At 37.4% G+C, this 20,618-nt stretch overlaps 1 protein-coding gene across 1 annotated transcript in view; it reads right to left on the reverse strand.

Moving 5' to 3' along the window:
• pdcd4b (programmed cell death 4b) overlaps nt 1–20,618 on the reverse strand; it is a 28,606-nt gene that overhangs the window by 5,692 nt on the left and 2,296 nt on the right. Inside the window, exons 3-7 of the mRNA XM_061922775.2 lie at nt 15,451–15,768; nt 9,513–9,607; nt 7,382–7,495; nt 7,084–7,305; nt 82–179 (exon numbers count right to left, since the gene is read on the reverse strand). Coding sequence (XP_061778759.2) covers nt 82–179; nt 7,084–7,305; nt 7,382–7,495; nt 9,513–9,607; nt 15,451–15,768 — 847 coding nt within the window. The remainder of the gene's footprint in view (nt 1–81; nt 180–7,083; nt 7,306–7,381; nt 7,496–9,512; nt 9,608–15,450; nt 15,769–20,618) is intronic.

Raw genomic sequence — 20,618 nt, forward strand, 5'->3', positions numbered from 1 at the left:
ATATATATATATATATATATATATATATATATAGTCTCAGTCAAAACAAAGTAGAACAAGTAATATAATTTTTAGTCATACCTTGTGTATTCACAGCCAACTCGGCCTTTATAGCCCTCGATGTAGCTCTTTGACAATATTTGGTCATTAACAGCACGTGCAATAAAAAGGCCCATCAACTGCAAAATAGAGAAAAAAGACAAATATTATTGTAAAAACAAACTGATATTGATGTCAGTTAATTGGGTCTGTGTCATAAGCAATGACGTCATGCATCAATTAAAAGAACAAGCTAAACATTTAGATACGGTTTATAGCAATATTTCTCCATTATGTTTGTGTTGTAACAGAAGATTTAAAGTTTGGACTGCTGGCTCCTGAGGAAATAATTGTGTGCGTGCGTGTGTGTGTGTGTGTGTATTCTGGCAATGCTTACTTAATGGGTACATCGCTCTGTTTACAGTCACCTTTAGGGGACCTCTGACGGTATGGGAACAAAAAAAACAGGTCCCCTAAAGGGAAACCTTTTTAAATGATAGATCCATTCTGAAGATGCCTAAGTGATTTTTAAAACATGTTTACTGGTTAGTTTGAGTGTGTTAGTATATTAGTTAAAACTAATATATTTTTCCAAAAACAAAATCTGGTTTAGTGTTCCTTAGGATGACATTTTCATACAGCATGATTATGAAACATTATTACCTTAAAGTATGATTCACATTCAGAATTTTCCATCCTTCTATATATGGTAGTTGGAGTTGCAGACAACTTCATTACTGCTAAATAGCAGTTTTCAGTAATGTCACAGAAGATGAAGGATTTTCTTTAACATTTAAGTGGTGAAACGTCCTATAAGAGGACAGCTGTAGTGCTGTATTCTGAGGATCATGTCATATTTAATTTGAACTTTTTTTTTTTTTTTTTTTAAATGTCCTCAGTAGTCACGTACAAATTTGTGTGAATTATGCAAAATTATTTAAATTTGGTCCCCATGAACCATATTAACTCTTTTTCCCCAGGGTCCCCAGTAAGAATGATCAGCACATTACTTCATCAATCCAGAGATTTAAAGACGTGTATGAGCTAACTGGGCAGTGGACATTTGACCTCATTTTTTTTATGCCTCCACAATCTGTACAAAGGGTGGTCCCCACAAGTGATGATCAAAAACTTGGTCCCCATTCCAAATGATAACCAGTATGTGTGTGTGTGTGTGTGTGTGTGTGTGTGTGTGTGTGTGTTCTAGTCTACAGTCATGCAAGCATGTAATTTTGGGTAAACAAAAGAGCTGGTTTTGTTGCCCGGGCTACTCCAAAGCATGCACTCAGCACTGCAACTATTGTTCCACTACGGGCAAGAGACGGCTCACTCTGGAGGTGGCTTGACTGGCTGCCACATGAAGAAAAACAAAAGTGTGTGTGCATGTGTGAGAAATAGAGAAAGTCACACAGGGAGACAAAGAGGGATAGTTTTTTTTGGGGGGGCAGGATAGATTTATAATGCTCTTATGAAAACACACGCACGCACACACACAGATCTGTGAGAAAGGACCAGTGAGACCGAGAGGGAGGGGTCATCTGCAGTGGACTACAAATAGGCCTTTCAAAGAGCTGTGCTGAGTTTGCATTTTTAGATAGCGGCCAGACAATGACCAGAGATCTCATGTCTACGCTGCAGGACACACGCACAACTTACCGTACTTTTCGGACTGTAGGGCACACTTAAAATCCTTTAATTTTCTCAAAAACCAACAGCGTGCCTTATAGCGCGGCGCACCTAATGTATGTGTTAATTCTGGTTGTGCTTACCGACCTTGAAGCAATTTTATTTGGTACATGACGTAATGATAGAAGTGGCTAGCAGATAGCAGTCACACATTGGAGATACATGCGGACTGCAGGATGATGCCTGTTGTTTAATAATTGACGCTAGCAAGTAACTGGAAGCAAGCAACACCAAAACGTTGATGTTTCGTTGAGAATATAAAACATTCAACACGGCGCTCGAAAATCGGTCCAAATGTTTCAGTACGACTTTGGTAAGCTACGAAGCTGCACCGCTTGATGGAATGCGGACCATTACGGCTACCATAGTCAGGCGTACTGTGCTTCAACATACAGGTATTATTATGGTGTGTGTATAAGGACCTGCTATAAAAAAAATTACTTTTCTTTCCTATTGGTACCTGCTGTAGTGTATTTGGGATCTGCATAAGTCCCGAAGATTTGCACGCATGCGCCATTGTAGTCCGCACTGTAATCAATAAGCTCCTTCTTTTCCCTCTATCCTCTTGTTGTTCATCCTCCGCTGTTGCCATTTCTAATATAAAGTAGTGTACAGTTCTAACTTACATTTGTCAGTAGAAATGCTACGGAAGCACTTAAAACTACCGGTACAACAAAGATGACGGGGAAAAGACGCTGTCGAAGTGGAGCCACGTAAATAAGACCGACCAAAAAACGGTGCATCCTGAAGAGACTGTCAGAAAGCGGCTTGAAGATGATCTGTAAAATATAATCTATGCAACATTTTGACAAAAGAACCACCATTACATATTATGTAGACCACAAGGAAGTATTTTAAATGTAGAGACAAATCAAAATATTACCCCTTAAATGCGCCTTTTGTATGAAAAAAGACCTGAATAAACCCGCTCATCGGCAGTGCGGCTTATAATCCTGTGAGCCCTGTGGTCCGAAAAATACGGTATTTTTTGCATTTGTGTCTTTTATCTACTCACAAACATGGATTTTTTTTATTCCTTAAAACTACACGCCCGCAATGTTTTGGGTTGGGTACTGAAATTTGTTTTATGAAGGCATCAGTAAATTATAGTAAGCAGACCAAAAAAAAGACGTAGCTAGCAAGGCCTTATTTCAGGGTTAAATGAGAAGACTCCAACTGCGACGAGTGCTTGACGATAATATTATGCAAGTAACGTCTTGTAAGTAGACAAGAGTCTTGATCCTCTTTTTAAACGTTATTGTCGATCTTAACACGTCAACTGTAACACTGCCACAACAACACATAATTTCTTCATGCAACCATCACGGTCACGGTGTGCAAGGTGCATTCATGAACCCCGGAATTTTGAGCATCAACATTTCAACACAAGCAAGTCGGGTTTTGTTATACATACTCTATGTTCTGTATTCTTGCTATAACTATGACAAATGTGTTGTGGATTGTAATTTTTATTTCTGAAGGCATTACTTAGTTCTCCTTTGATTTATATTATTGAAGTATTTCAATTACTAGTGTGTTACAAATAAAAAGGCATTGTTTTTTTAAACAAAAAATGTAATGTTCTCCATTTCTTAAGTACTGATTCGGGCTCTGACAGTTTCAAAAGTACCAAATTGGTACTACTATCGGTTAAAATGTAAACAATGCCCATTCCTACTAAAACTGAGTGTTCTGTTTTTTGAAGTGTGCCAAACAATCTAATTAGTTTTAACAGTATTTAATAAGCATATTACATAACATGTTTAAAGGTTTTATATGGAAGAATTATTGTAGCAAAACTATTTGCAAACTCGTATCTCAATCTCTGCATCTGTAATCCGATTCACGTGTCCGTGTACTATTTATGTGTGTGTGTGTATTTCAATCTCTGTATGTGTGTAATCAGATTCGCAAAATCAAAGTCGATGTCTTGCACCCACTCATGTTTTTCTGTGTTGAAGCCACCACATAAGACTCTCTCAATCACTTGCTTTAAAGCGAAACTGCACTTTTTTTGTAATTTTGCTTATCGTTCACAATCATTATCATGTCTTTTTTTTAGGATTTTATAGATAATAAAAAAAACGCTTGAAAGATGCAGCTAATGGGAGTCACTGTTGTAGCCCTCAAAGCCCTCTAAAACAACTGCAAAATCCTCCATCATCAGCATTTTAAATACACACTGCAAGTCTATATATAATGTAGTAACAGACACGTTCATGACAATATGTAAGATGTACAATATTTACCGTATTTTTGGTAATTTTAATCATCATTCAGTCCGTGCATTGATTTTTGTTTCCATAGCAGCGCACTTCTGACTTTTGGCAACAAATGTGTGTTCCTACTTCCGGAAACAAACAGGAGTATGTTGTAATCATGGCAGACTTGGTAATAAGACACCAAAGACGACTATTTTTGGACAAATGAGGATTCAGAACCTTATCTTTTTGAAGCTGAATATACTGAGGATGAACTACTGCTTCTAGAAGCGAGCCCGAAGAAGTGGGTGAAACGTTGGAGCAGACGGAAGCCGAGAGAGTGACATAGGCGTGACTCGAAGCTGTAAATGTGGAACTTGAAGCCAAGCTTTTTTGACATGGAGTGCTTACACAAATAAATTGGAAAAAACTTCCCCGTCCAGCTGGACCAAACACACAACTATCCATTGAGGGAGTCACTTTAATATTGATCATGATACACGCAACATGTCATGCTTGTCATTTCAACTACAGTACATACGTTGTCTGGCTGGCTGTGTACAAACAAAACATGAAATGTGGGCTAATACTTTACAGATGCTGTAATATGATTGTTCATGTTTTTCACTCAGTACACATTGTTGTCTTATCGCACTGTGCTGTGCAGTTTCGTGCTAGCTTATCTCTTTCCGTAGCAAGCTTTTATGGCTACCGTATTTTTCGGACTATAAGTTGCAGTTTTTTTTCATAGTTTGGCCAGGGGGCGACTTATACTCAGGAGCGACTTATGTGTGAAATTATTAACACATTACCGTAAAATATAAAATAATATTATTTAGCTCATTCACGCAAGAGACTAGACGTATACGATTTCATGGGATTTAGCGATTAGGAGTGACAGATTGTTTGGTAAACGTATAGCATGTTCTATATGTTATAGTTATTTGAATGACTCTTACCATAATATGTTACGTTAACATACCAGGCACCTTCTCAGTTGGTTATTTATGCCTCATATAACGTACACTTATTCAGCCTGTTGTTCACTATTCTTTATTTATTTTAAATTGCCTTTCAAATGTCTATTCTTGGTGTTGGGTTTTATCAAACAAATTTCCCCCAAAAATGCGACTTATACTGCAGTGCGACTTATATTTGTTTTTTTCCTTCTATATTATGCATTTTCGGCCGGTGCGACTTATACTCCGAAAAATACGGTAATACCGAAGCATGCTGATGTGTTACCACGCTAGAAAAAAAGTTCCTCAGTGTTCGCTCTTACAATAACAATAACAATGTTGCTACAGCTTGGTTATTTTACAGATTACGGAATGTAAATGAAGTATTGTTGGTGGATTTTGTGACTTAGAGGTAGAATTGATTGTTTGCCACCAAGAACGAGCCAATTTTTACATGTCAGAATGCAAAAAAAAACAACCTTTTGTCTTCTTGTCTCTCATGATTGTGAACGATAGGCAAAAAAAAAAAAAAAGTGCAGTTCCCCTTTAAGTAAAATGTCATGTTTTAGCAGTAATTTAGTTGTCAGAAATGTTGGTCTTCTTCAAATAAGCTATCAGTAATGTTGTCTGTGAACAAGTTAGGTTTTCTCAGAGGATGAATTCCTACAACAAGAAGATGGAGACAAAGAAGACGCTTATAGACTACAAAGGCTGATGCGCGCAATTTTTCAGGATTTATGCAGATCCCAAATACAGATCAGCAGGTACCAAAAGGTGAGAAAAGTTGCTTTTGCTTAATATTGCGAAAGAAAATGCCAGATAATGTGTCTTACCTCATACACACACCATAATAATACTGGTATGTTTAACGCGCCGACAATCCATCAAGCGGTGCGGTTTCATAGCGTACCAAAGTAGTACTAAAACATTTTTGATAGATTTTTGAGCGCCATCTGTAATGTTCTATATTTTCAATGGAACATATAAAATGTTGGCGTTGTTTACCTGAGTCATATTGCCATCATATTGCAGTCCACACGTATCTCTTATGTTTGACTGCCATCTACTGGTCACACGTATCATTACACCATGTAACAAATAAAATAGTTTCGAGGTCGGTAAGCAATTCCGTACATTAGGCGTACCGGGTTATAAGGCACACTGTCGAGTTTTGAGAGAAAAAAAGGATTTCAAGTGCGCCTTATAGTCCGGTAAATACGGGAATAAGATGAGTGGGTGCCAACTAGTGGTGGGTATAGGGAAAGGAAAGGTAAAGTTGCAGTCAGTCAAGTTTTTTTACACATTCAGATCGCTGCATGAACACACAAATCTTATACGACAGAAGTTTCGCAAAAATCAGCCAATTAGGCTTCCTAATTGGCTTCCTTAGCACGTTCAAAATGCAACACGGAATGACACAGGAGGTCCTTCATACCGGCAGCCATCAGACTGCATAATGCATATGTTCCTTCTTGACTGCACTTAAATGTAGAATATATGTATAATATATATTTATATTATATATATAATATATCATATATATTATATTTTTTATTATTATTATCTATTGTGAGCGAACTGTGGTGCTGAATTTCCCCCAGGGATCAATAAAATACATTCTATTCTATTCCTGCTTCACACAAATCTGAATACACCGACATACAATTTTATTTTTTTTTTACACACACACACACACACACACACACACACACACACACACACACACACACACACACACACACACACACACACACACACACACACACACACACACACACACACACACAGACACAGACACAGACAGACACACACACACACACACACACACACACACACACACACACGAATCAAAATAAGGACAGACAGATTTTTTTTTTTCTTACACAGAAATACGGGCACCCAAATTAAAACACGCACACATGGATCTAATTACACACACACAGATTGAGATACAGACACACAAATGAGTACATGCACACATGAATCAGATAACAGATGCACAGATTGAGATACGCATTTGCAAATAGTTTTGCTACAATAATACTCGCATGGTTTTACCTCACACGTGCTTATATTGTATATGTAGTGTTGATCTTTTAGGCTTTTACTTGACCAAAATGTGATCAAAACTGGTGAATGTTTTTATGTCAACAGAGTTCACTATATTTGGTGTTTAGCTTCAATAACCGCACACTCACCCGAGGGGCTCCAGGAGTGTCCAGCACTAGCTCAGGGAGCTCTTGGAGGAGTTTGTCAAAGGATTTTTCCATGTCACTGCGGAGCAAGACAGACCCACAGAGATCAGCCAGCAGCCTGGAGGTCAGCTCTCGATGGCTGGACTTAGCCTCCAGGGCTAACGACACAGCCAGTGATGGCACCTCGCTCCTCATGGGCCCCAGATTCAGCTCTGATAGCAGCTCCTAAATGTACAGACAAATAGCTCAACTCTTTGTGAAGTCATTGACAGTTCTCCTCATAGTCCTGGGCCATGCTTACCGCTACTTCATTCGTATCTCCATGTTCAAAGTACTCTTGCACGATAGGCGTGACCGTTTTCTCAAAGTCCCTCTCATCCAGCGGAGGAACCACAGTCTCATACACACAGTTTTCCTGGGAAAAAACATTCAAGATCCCATGTTTAACATATTTATGAATATGTGTAACATTAACATTTGGACCAGATTTTTCACTTGTAATAGATTAAATATTATCAGTGTACTAAAATATTGTCAGTGTACTGTAGATCAATATAGGCAGATTTTCGTGAAAAACTGTGATTGCCATTGCCGATTATTGCCGGCTGGCTGATATTGTATTTATTTTTAGTCCCCCGGCTGACAAGCGGCTAGCAGTTAATTATGTGTCACCATACACAGTGTGGAGCCGCTCCTCTGAGCTAATAATAATCACCATCATTACACTGACTCTGACTCCACCCCATTTGCTGCACACAAAGAATAAAAACTGACAAGGGGAAGAGGATTGTATTTCTGGTTTAAATTTCAAATCATTGTAACGACCTGGATAATAAAGTTAGGGCGTTTTGTGATTTCAAACCATTGAGTGCACCACAAGGCTAGTGACAACGTGTGCGCATGTGGCTGCTGCATAGGAAAAGTCAGTTCAGCTCTTTTTGTTGTTGCTGTTGTTTTGGCTAAACAGAAAGTTGATCCATCACTCCCTTGTCATGTATATTTTTTTGATATATAGCACTGCATAGAACTGTATAGTGTCCAAAGGGTACAAAGGTTTACTACCCATTATTCATGTTTACATTGTTTCAATATACAAACGTTACTATTTATGAACCCTGTTTTTTTTCAAAGAACCAATTAAGTCCGTAAATCGAGGTATACAGAGCAACACCTATGTAAAAATTTAAATGATTTGTTTAAAAAGGGATTTACCATTGTCTATTTTACATCAGAAAATTTGGTATTTTTAAAATGAGTGTGTTCACTTGATATTAGAAAGCAGTCAATCAACGTGCCTGTGCAATTGCGCACTGCTCAAGCATCCTCTGCGTACGGCAAATCTATGCCACGCACAAAATCAAATAAAAAAATAAGAGCATAACAATTTTCGACACAGGGACACGACAGGGAAAACAGTTTTCGTCATCATTGTTCAAAATATTGTAACGTCTGTCGAGACGCTTTGAGGACATGAATTCCATCGATCACTTTACTGAGCAAAGCTCTTTATTGTCGGCCATAAACACATCACCAAAACATTAGTAAAAAAAAAAAGATATCTAGCAAAACTGGTCATTTTCTGCAGTACAAACCAGACCAAAAGCAACTTTGTTATATCAACAGCAGCCGCTTGCTCTTTCTTGGCACTTAGGCAGCGATGCGTTTACAGCCACACAAAAAGTCGGACAACTCCAACACCACACATAAAGTGTAATTGCAGGTCGTTACACTATGATTTACCTATCAAATGTGTGCTTATTCTAGTGTCATTTATTAGGAATCTTAATTTATAAATATTAATCATGAAATGCTGTTAGTATATTAAATAAATACTAATAAAAATATATTTTTTACAAACAGGAAGTTGCAGGAATGTACACCTGATCCCCTGCTTACATCTCATTGTGCAACATGTGAATGTTTTAATGGGAACTAAATGCAATGTCTGAAAGGGGTACAAATTATTTCCAAAGCAGGACCTCCACCCAGACAAACAATACAAGTACACAGTTCATGAAAAAAAACAATATTTTTTGCTATTGTCATTGTAAGTGGGCCTAAACACTTATATTAGAAAATAACCTCATGGAAATGACTGCTGTCATTTGATTATAATAATAAGAGAATGTTGTCTGTCTATCTGTGGTGGCCCTGTGATGAGGTGGGGACTTGTCCAGGGTGTAACCCGCCTTCTGCCCGAATGCAGCTGAGATAGGCTCCAGCACCCCCCGCGACCCCGAAAGGGACAAGCGGTAGAAAATGGATGGATGGAGATTGAACTTGTTATTTAGTCAGGTTTGGGACAGGTGTGCTGCTGGTGTAGCCACAGTGTGCACATCTGATGTTGCTCACATGGGCTCCACTGAATGCTCAGGGAGTTTTTGCGTTTGCTCACACACATGAAAAATTAGAGGGAACATTGCAGTCAATACCTGAGCTTCATCATAGTTGGGGTCTTTCTCATCTACTTGCTGGGGTCCATAAACCTCACCGGATCGGCCCCACACGCCTTTGCCTCCAGCCCCACCTGAGGACAACATTTAGGCACAATGTTTGAAACCGTTCCTGTCATCAGAGCCTTTAGAGCAGGCGTGTCCATTTGTTGCCCACACCTAACTTTTTGAACAGTAAAAAAACAATAAAAAAAGTGGATTAAAAGACCATACAGGTGAAATGTAACAAGAAAAAAGTTGCAATGTTGACTCTAATAACACAGTGTTGCCATACATGCTGTTTGCCATTGCTCGAAAAATAATAATGAATTAAAATCAATGTTGTTATGAAGTAGTGACCTATTCAAGGCTCCAATTATTTTTAAATCAAATATTCCACTATGAATATTATGTGTGTTTGCCATAAAAACACTTTTTCTTTGACAAAAAGTGCATAAAATAAACAAAAAAAGTAAAGAAAATATAAAAACATATAATCGTCATATAGATCTGATATTGATCAAGAGATTTAAGCGTTGAAAGTAAAAAAAAATATTACTTAAAAAATATTTACAGTTTTGTGAGTGGGGGCCCTTTTCGATTACTTAGAATTTTTGTAGATTTTTTTAAAACTGTAATTTCTCAAAAAATAATAATGAATCATAATCAATGGTGTTATGAATTGTTGACCAATTTAAGGTTCCAATTACTTCACATCAAATCTTCCACTTAGACATTATTGAGGGGGAAAATGTAGCATACTTTGTGCTTTTGCCATAAAAAAAAAAAAGACAGGGTTTCCTTAACAAAATGGGGCATAAAACCTTTTTTTCCCCCAACTTTATATCGAGGTTGACCTACTGGTTAAAACAAATATTTATATTGTAATGGTTTTGAAAATTAAATCAAAATGGCCCCCGCATTCTTTTATTTTTCAATGTGCAGCCCTCAGTGGGAAAGTTTAGAGGACTCTCTTAAAACATGTACAAACCCCGTTTCCATATAAGTTGGGAAACTGTGTTAGATGTAAATATAAACGGAATACAATGATTTGCACATCGTTTTCAACCCATATTCAGTTGAATATGCTACAAAGACAACATATTTGATGTTCAAACTGATAAACATTTTTTTTTTTGCAAATAATCATTAACTTTAGAATTTGATGCCAGCAACACGTGACAAAGAAGTTGGGAAAGGTGGCAATAAATACTGATCAAGTTGAGGAATGCTCATCAAACACTTATTTGGAACATCCCACAGGTGTGCAGGCTAATTGGGAACAGGTGGGTGCCATGATGGGGTATAAAAGCAGCTTCCCAAAAAATGCTCAGTCTTTCACAAGAAAGGATGGGGCGAGGTACACCCCTTTGTCCGCAACTGCGTGAGCAAATAGTCAAACAGTTTAAGAACAACGTTTCTCAAAGTGCAATTGCAAGAAATTTAGGGATTTCAACATCTACGGTCCATAATATCATCAAAAAGTTCAGAGAATCTGGAGAAATCACTCCACGTAAGCGGCATGGCCGGAAACCAACATTGAATGACCGTGACCTTCGATCCCTCAGACGGCACTGTATCAAAAACCGACATCAATCTCTAAAGGATATCACCACATGTGCTCAGGACCACTTCAGAAAACCACTGTCACTAAATACAGTTTGTCGCTACATCTGTAAGTGCAAGTTAAAGCTCTACTATGCAAAGCGAAAGCCATTTATCAACAACATCCAGAAACGCTGCCGGCTTCTCTGGGCCCGAGATCATCTAAGATGGACTCATGCAAAGTGGAAAAGTGTTCTGTGGTCTGACGAGTCCACATTTCAAATTGTTTTTGGAAATATTCGACATCGTGTCATCCGGACCAAAGGGGAAGCGAACCATCCAGACTGTTATCGACGCAAAGTTCAAAAGCCAGCATCTGTGATGGTATGGGGGTGCATTAGTGCCCAAGGCATGGGTAACTTACACATCTGTGAAGGCACCATTAATGCTGAAAGATACATACAGGTTTTGGAACAACATATGCTGCCATCTAAGCGCCGTCTGCTTATTTCAGCAAGACAATGCCAAGCCACATTCAGCACGTGTTACAACAGCTTGGCTTCGTAAAAAAAAGAGTGCGGGTACTTTCCTGGCCCGCCTGCAGTCCAGACCTGTCTCTCATCGAAAATGTGAGGTGCATTATGAAGCGTAAAATACGACCGCAAAGACCCCGGACTGTTGAACGACTGAAGCTCTATATAAAACAAGAATGGGAAAGAATTCCACTTTCAAAGCTTCAACAATTAGTTTCCTCAGTTCCCAATCGTTTATTGAGTGTTGTTAAAAGAAAAGGTGATGTAACACAGTGGTGAACATGCCCTTTCCCAACTACTTAGGCACGTGTTGCAGCCATGAAATTCTAAGTTAATTATTATTTGCAAAAAAAAAATAAAGTTTATGAGTTTGAACATCAAATATGTTGTCTTTGTAGTGCATTCAATTGAATATGGGTTGAAAAGGATTTGCAAATCATTGTATTCCGTTTATATTTACATCTAACACAATTTCCCAACTCATATGGAAACGGGGTTTGTATTTTAGAGACACGAAAAAGACAAAAACATGGTTTTAATTCCTTGAAAATACATGTTCCACCCTAACATAAAGCAGTGATGACTGGATGATGAAATGTGAAAAACATCGAGACAAAAAGACATGTTGCTATAAATCAGGACCAATCCTAAAATCTCTTCAAAGGGTTTATAACACTTGATCAGATGAAAAGGCTTAGGCTCAAACATGAGCCCACTTCCAGACAAATCTTACTAGCAGGATCCCACACAAGCTGTGCACCAGTTCTTTGGTAACTCAAAACCTCAACTCCAGTTTGAGGTTGCCGAGTTCCTTTTAGCAGAACACGTGAACGCACCAACAGATTGCAGACACTTCACGAAACCTGCAGTAAAGCAGCTTGTGTACCAAGCTATATTTGACATTCTCCTATATTTAGCCTAACTGCTTATGTGAACATATGCTGGGCATATATTTTTAAAGCAGGACATGTAAGACCTCAAAATTGCAGGTCACATAAAAGAGACAACAAACTGCATACATAATATATGCATACACAATACATAAGTGTTTACCCTTAATTCATATATAATTGTTACCGGTATACGGTATGTATTTTTGTTTTTTTTAAGAAACTTTTTATTAAGTAAACAATCAGAAGTTATAAGATATGATTTAGATCGGAATTATTCAAATTTACACATGCCACCAATATATACTGTATTTATGGGAATTACTGTATTTTCCAAACTCTAGACTGCACCGGTGTATAAGCCGCACCCACTACATTTGAGAAAAAAAAAAAAAGAAGTTTCCATATAATGGCCGCACCGGACAATAAGCCGCAGATATACATGTTGAAAAATGAGATATTTACACGGAAAGATTTTGTAAATGTGTATTCACAAAGCCTAATCGTTTACAAACGGTGCCTGTCACACGGCAGTAAAACGGTTGATCAAACAAAACAGAAGTCATCGTCATGGACCCACTAGCTGCGGAAGCTAGCTCTCCAATCAGCTAAACAGACTCAATAACTCCACCGTGACGTTTTGGTGAATTTACTGAGGAATTTGTGAAACTAAAACAATACAAAAAGAATGCCGTAATAAGTTAATAATATTAACACAGACACGTGTAAACATGTTGGCTTATAACCTAATGCTAACGACGCTAGCTTGATTACACTACAATAGCACATAAAAATATGCATGAAAACACTACTATCAAACATGTGACGGTTTAGTAAGTATGAATTGTTTTAGTTAAATTGTAAAACTTACAAACGTTGCTTGGAGTAAAGAATGAAGAAATCATATGAGTAGAGAGGCTATGGACGACTAGTAAACGGAACAGTTATTCTTCCGGTTGAAGGCACAAAACAGAAGAAAATACTGTAAACTTTCAAGCGTAGCACCTGCAGTGAGTGAACCCGTCCAAAGGATAACGCCATAACACATCTTTCCTGTCTCTGTGTCGGTGTTACTACTATGCACGTTTGTTGTATAAAATACATTGTGGCCGTTAGTAAAGAAAAATCCATAGATTAGCCGCACCTTTGTATAAGTCACAGGGTTCAAAGCTTGGGAAAAAAGTAGCGGTTTACTGTCCGGAAAATACTGTTTTCTGAAGTACTGATAATAATTGAATTCGGCTTAGGTTTTCATTGTAAAAATGTCAAAAAGTGGCTCCATATCCCATCCCTTATGTTGTCGTTGGGCTCACCATTTAGAATTTTGACTTACAGATACCGTACCCCAGTCAGATTTGTTCAAGGGACATTTGTAACTTCATGTTAAACTTTATATTTTACATAAAAACATATTAAACAATCTGTTTCTCATGATGTTTTAGTACAAAACATGCATAAAATTTAATTCAAGTTTGATTGAAAAAAGTATAAAAATCGCTCAACATAAGATAAGGAAAAAATGGAAAAAAAATTGTAATGGAAGACTCACAATGAAATTCTGCTAAGGGCCCAAATTTTGCCTGGGACATCCCAGGCAACAAGAAAGCGACACTGTTTATAGCAGGGCTGTCAAATTTCTTTTTAGATCAGGGGCCACATGGACAAAAATCTACTCCCAAGTGGGCCGGACTGGTAAAATCACGGCACGATAACGTAAAAATAAAGACAACTTCAGATTGTTTTCTTTGTTTAAAAATAGAAAAAACACATTCTGAAAATGTACAAATCATAATGTTGTTGGGGATTTTTGTACACTTACATGTCGCAGTTAATAGTATTCTATCTTTATTTGTCGTTATTTATACTTTCTGAATAAATGATGTGATAATGTTCATCAGTTAACTCATTGGTGTTCATTTTCAATCTATCAAGATAAAATAATTATAATATCAAAATCTAATTACAGGATGTTATTTATATACCGTATTTTTCGGAGTATAAGTCGCACCGGCTGAAAATGCATAATAAAGAAGGAGAAAAACATATATAAGTCGCACTGGAGTATAAGTCGCATTTTTGGGGAAAATTTATTTGATAAAATCCAACACCAAGAATAGACATTTGAAAGGCAATTTAAAATAAATAAAGAATAGTGAACAACAGGCTGAATAAGTGTACGTTATATGAGGCATAAATAACCAACTGAGAACGTGCCTGGTATGTTAACGTAACATATTATGGTAAGAGTCATTCAAATAACTATAACATATAGAACATGCTATACATTTACCAAACAATCTGTCACTCCTAATCGCTAAATCCCATGAAATCTTATACGTCTAGTCTCTTACGTGAATGAGCTAAATAATATTGTTTGATATTTTACGGTAATGTGTTAATAATTGCACACATAAGTCGCTCAAGAGTATAAGTCGCTGCGAAAAAACTGCGAATTATAGTCCGAAAAATACGGTAGTTTGCTCATTTTCGTCGACTTGTGCGCGGACATCATGTGGTTTTTGTTTTTTTTACACATCATCTACAAAGATACAAATAATTGCTATTGTGACATCTAGTGGACACATTTAGAACAGCAGTTTCTTTCATTCGAAAAGTTTGGCTGATTTTTATACTTAGCAAACTCATTCCGCGGGCCGGATAAAACCAATACGGGCCGTGCGTTTGACACCCCTGGTTTATAGGAAAATAAAACGTATCTGATAGGTCAGTCATAGAAAAAGAACAATAAAAAAATGCACATCAATAGCTGAAGTTGCATACTAAGAACCATTAAACCTCTTTAAAAATGTACATTTGGTGAGGCTTTTGTTGTCCATTGCCTCGCCATTTGTTTGTGTGCCAGCTGGCGCATGTCTCCTCCATGTAAACCAAACAGGTGATAATAACAACACTTGCCTTTGAGGTGAACACGATTGAACAACTGTCACTAAATACATGTAAAGGTCTCACCTTTCTTTGGCAGACCTCTGCCCTTCCCCAGTCTGGACTTCCGGTCCATCAGCTTGCTTTTTGGGCTGGTGGGGGCCACTGCTGTTCCCCTGACCAGATCCCCGTTATCGCTGAGGGAGTCCCCCCGACCGGAATCCCGGGAGGAATTCTTCCTGAGCCTCCGCTTGGCCTTCGCCTTGAGACGCGCCTCATGTACGCTGTTGCTAGATGAGGACAGCCAGTTGCCGTTGATCTCGTTGGTGATGTTCTTGTTGTTGCTAAGCGTTCCGCCATTGCCTTCGTCTTCAGACACAATGGAGTCACTCAGATTCTCGGCCTCTGTTGGAGGATTAGCATATTAATGAACGAGCATCAATTGTTGAATCAATTTGAGGTAAAATGGAGGTCACCATTTGGCTTACATCATTCATTCATTTTTTATTTATCTCCTTCATTGATGTGCAATTTTGATCAATAGACAATTAAACTTTAGCAACTAAACACATATTTACACACCTATGCTTGAGAAGGAACAGGATGAAGAAAATCTTATATTTCCTGCCCCCTTCAACATAATAAGTAGACTTACTTAATGGATAGCCCAGATTCACAAGCATACAAACCAAACAAATACATCCAAATATAATGACAAAAAACCCACCAAAAAAAACAAGTGCAAAACTTCATGAAGTACAAACCGAACAAAAACAAGTAATATACACCTCACGCGATGATATAAAACAAATATAAAACCAGACAAAAAATAAGTAAAAATAATAAATAAAAAACAAAATGTAGACACTTACGGCTGTCCATATGATCGTATTGTTCTGTCTTTATTATTTTTTTGAACAAAAGGTGCTGTTCATTTAGTCTCAATTCTATAATATTATGGAACAAAAAACATATTTACATTTTAATTTCATTGTACAGTGTCCTAATGTCCTACTTTTTCATCACTGCACTGTTGCCTTGAACTACATTGGTACCTCAACTTAAAGGGGAACATTATCACCAGACCTATGTAAGCGTCAATATATACCTTGCTGTTGCAGAAAAAAGACCATATATTTTTTTAACCGATTTATGAACTCTAAATGGGTGAATTTTGGCGAATTGAACGCCTTTCTAATATTCGCTCTCGGAGCGATGACGTCACAATGTGACGTCGCATCGGGAAGCAATCCGCCATTTTCTCAAACACTGAGTCAAATCAGCTCTGTTATTTTCCGTTTTTTCGACTGTTTTCCATACCTTGGAGACATCATGCCCCGTCGGTGTGTTGTCGGAGGGTGTAACAACACGAACAGGGACGGATTCAAGTTGCACCAGTGGCCCAAAGATGCAAAAGTGGCAAGAAATTGGACGTTTGTTCCGCACACTTTACCGACGAAAGCTATGCTACGACAGAGATGGCAAGAATGTGTGAATATCCTGCGACACTCAAAGCAGATGCATTTCCAACGAAAAAGTCAAAGAAATCTGCCACCAGACCCCCATTGAATCTGCCGGATTGTGTGAGCAATTCAGGGACAAAGGACCTCGGTAGCACGGCAAGCAATGGCGGCAGTTTGTTCCCGCAGACGAGCGAGCTAAACCCCCTGGATGTCTTGGCTCACACCGTCCCGAAGATGATCAAGAGAAGAATATCGACCCTAGCTTCCCTGGCCTGCTGACATGAGGGTATGTCTACAGAATATATTAATAGATGAAAATTGGGCTGTCTGCACTCTCAAAGTGCATGTTGTTGCCAAATATATTTCATATGCTGTAAACCTAGTTCATAGTTGTTAGTTTCCTTTAATGCCAAACAAACACATACCAATCGTTGGTTAGAAGGCGATCGCCGAATTCGTCCTCGCTTTCTCCCGTGTCGCTGGCTGTCGTGTTGTTTTCGTCGTTTTCGCTTACATACGGTTCAAACCGATATGGCTCAATAGCTTCAGTTTCTTCTTCAATTTCGTTTTCGCTACCTGCCTCCACACTACAACCATCCGTTTCAATACATTCGTAATCTGTTGAATCGCTTAAGCCGCTGAAATCCGAGTCTGAATCCGAGCTAATGTCGCTATAGCTTGCTGTTCTTTCCGCCATGTTTGTTTGTGTTGGCTTCACTATGTGACGTCACAGGAAAATGGACGGGTGGTTAAAATCAGGCACTTTGAAGCTTTTTTTAGGGATATTGCGTGATGGGTAAAATTTTGAAAAAAACTTCGAAAAATATAATAATCCACTGGGAACTGATTTTTAATGGTTTTAACAATTCTGAAATTGTGATAATGTTCCCCTTTAAGAGTGTTTTCACATATAAGATCTGTCTCTTGGCTAATTGTTAAAGAGGAACTGCACTTTTTTGGGGGGGGGAGGGGGGGGGGATATTTACTTATCGTTTGCAATCCTCATGTGTACAGCTCTGGTAATGGGTACATTCGCACCCACCTGCACAAATGTACTTCAAAATGTAACAATCAAAATAAATATGACTTTTTTGTTTTGTATACTAGGGCATGCATATATAATATGCATTAGTTTGACCATTTAAAATCAACGATAATAAAAAAGGAGATGCTTGGAAATAGCATAAAAATGCCCCAAAAACTTGGAAAAATGCGATTCATAGCGTTACTTTTTGGTGTAACCATCATGAGCGTTCTGTTCAGGTATATTTCATTTATATTTTGATAAATCATCATATTTATGTATTACTAAATTTAAATAGGTATTGATCAATCTTTAAGCTGTGTGTATTTGATTTCAGTTTGCTTTTGACATCTTATTTAGAATTGTAGTCGAAACTTTTACAACCATGTGTTGCGCTCATGATGGCGTAACTAAACTAGATTTAATTTAATGATCTTATTTTGAATATTTATTCCCTTTTTTACATTTAGTATATTTAAATATTAATTTATAAACATTGAATACATTTCAAATATCAATAAAATGCAATTGCCTTCATCTTATAGGGTAATGTTTAGTTACACCAAGTCATGAGCGTAACACGAAGCTTCATCACTTTGACTTGTAATGTCTCTAATTCTGGTGGTGTTTTATGCTTTTTGGAACATGTACTATACATATAATACAATAAAGTCCAATATAAAATTATGTTTCTAGCAATACTTTAATTTTGCCTTTGAAAGTACCGGTAACACTCCAATGTCCATTAGTGGAGCTGTACACACATGTAAGACAAGAACAAATATATATATATATATATATATATATTTTTTTTTATGGATTCTAACTCGTAAATAAACGCTAGCAAAAGTCATCTAAAAATGGCGCTAATGAGATTCGCTCTATTTGCCTGAAAGCGCTCTAAAAACATGCAAAAGCCTCAATTAAGGTTTTATATACACATTGTGAGTATATATGTAATGTAGTAACAGGCACATTCATAATAACATGTAATATTCACATGTTTTGGTCATTTTGAGCATATGGCGCATTTTTCTTCAACAACAACACGACTAATCATGGCTGACTTCATGAGAGACAACGACAACTTTAGGACAAATGATGATCCACAACCTCACAACCTTATATTTTTTAGCCTGAATATAGGGAGGATGAGCTACACGTTTTAGAAGCTGTTTGATGAACTGATCAAGCTTTAGAGAAACACTAAGCATCATGTAGCAGTATTGCTAAGTGCCGAACTACGAACATAATAAAACAATCACTTACTGTAAAATGTCTGCTCTCGCTGGAATGCTGACTGTTCATATTTTCCCGTTTAGATAAATAATTAATCCTAATCCTCACACACAGGTCGATAAGATAAAAAAAAAGGTGCCGCAAACGCGTCTTTTTGTGTCTTTCTTGCCATCTCTGGGTATTAATTGGATGTCAAAGTTGACCAAGTTCTCGGTTTATGGCCACAACCTTCTACTATACATGTGAGAGGTACGATTTATAATCTAGAATTAACTTTTACCAACTCAGAGGCCATGCAGCAGCTCAGTATGTCAACAGCTGCAATAGCTATAGCTGTTTGATCACAGCATGGCTAAAAGCAGTTCCTTAATGTTAGGGCCTACACTGTAATAACATTTTATTATAAATATTTGATCAAAATTCCTATCAAAACATGTAAATGGAGTATTGTTGGTGTTTTTGAATGTTTATTTAGAGAGCTTTATCGGTGCAATAGGTTGTATTGTTGTATTTTTTTATTACATATTTACTTTAATACTCTGTATAACTTCTGTACAGTTTTAGCTGTTAACACAACTTATTTATTATTACTTGGTACTTTTGTTATACTCTTTTTTTTTCTTTCTCTTACAATGCTATTCTATTTTTTTCTACCTTTTTTGTAGAAGCTGACTCAGGGAGAAACACACGATAATTCCAATGTACCTATACTGTCCTGTACCTGTGCAAATGGCAATAAACATTTATTTTATTCTATTTATTTTGCAACGTGCAAGAACTTTAATGACAGCAGCTATGTTTTCTGAGCATCAAAGGTTTGATGTTTCAAACAATTTATTGTTCTTAAAATATAGACTATTAGTTAAAGGTTTTAGAACACCATAGCGGTAAGTAAGTACAGGCCAAAGGTTTGGACACACCTTCTCATTCAATGTGTTTTATTTGTTTTCATGACTATTTACATTGTAGATTGTCACTGAAGGCGTCAAAACTATGAATGAACACATGTGGAGTTATGTACTTAACAAAAAAAGGTGAAATAACTGAAAACATGTTTTGTATTCTATTTTCTGCAAAATAGCCACCCTTTGCTCGGATTACTTTTTCACACACTCTTGGCATTCTCTCCATGAGCTTCAAAAGGTAGTCACCTGAAATGGTTTTCACTTTACAGGTGTAATTGTTTTAATGCCTTCAGTGACAATCTACAATGTAAATAGTCATGACAATAAAGAAAACCCATTGAAATGAGAAGGTGTGTCCAAACTTTTGGCCTGTAGTGTATGTCCAAGCATTTGTGTGGTACTGTAAATGTAACCACATTGTCTAAATAATTTGCTATCAAGGTTATTGTTTGTGAAATATAGCTAGCATTTGGACAGGGACAGTTTCCTAACGATTTGTGCCTTGTTTACAGTATGTACAACCACAATGGATTTGAAATAAATAAATCAATAAACAAATGAGCATGGGGTTGAAGTGTTAGTTTCACCTTTGATTTAAAAAAATTGCCATTTAGGACTTACAGC

The sequence above is a fragment of the Nerophis lumbriciformis genome, linkage group LG27 (assembly GCF_033978685.3).
Source record: "Nerophis lumbriciformis linkage group LG27, RoL_Nlum_v2.1, whole genome shotgun sequence".
Classification (NCBI taxonomy): domain Eukaryota; kingdom Metazoa; phylum Chordata; class Actinopteri; order Syngnathiformes; family Syngnathidae; genus Nerophis; species Nerophis lumbriciformis.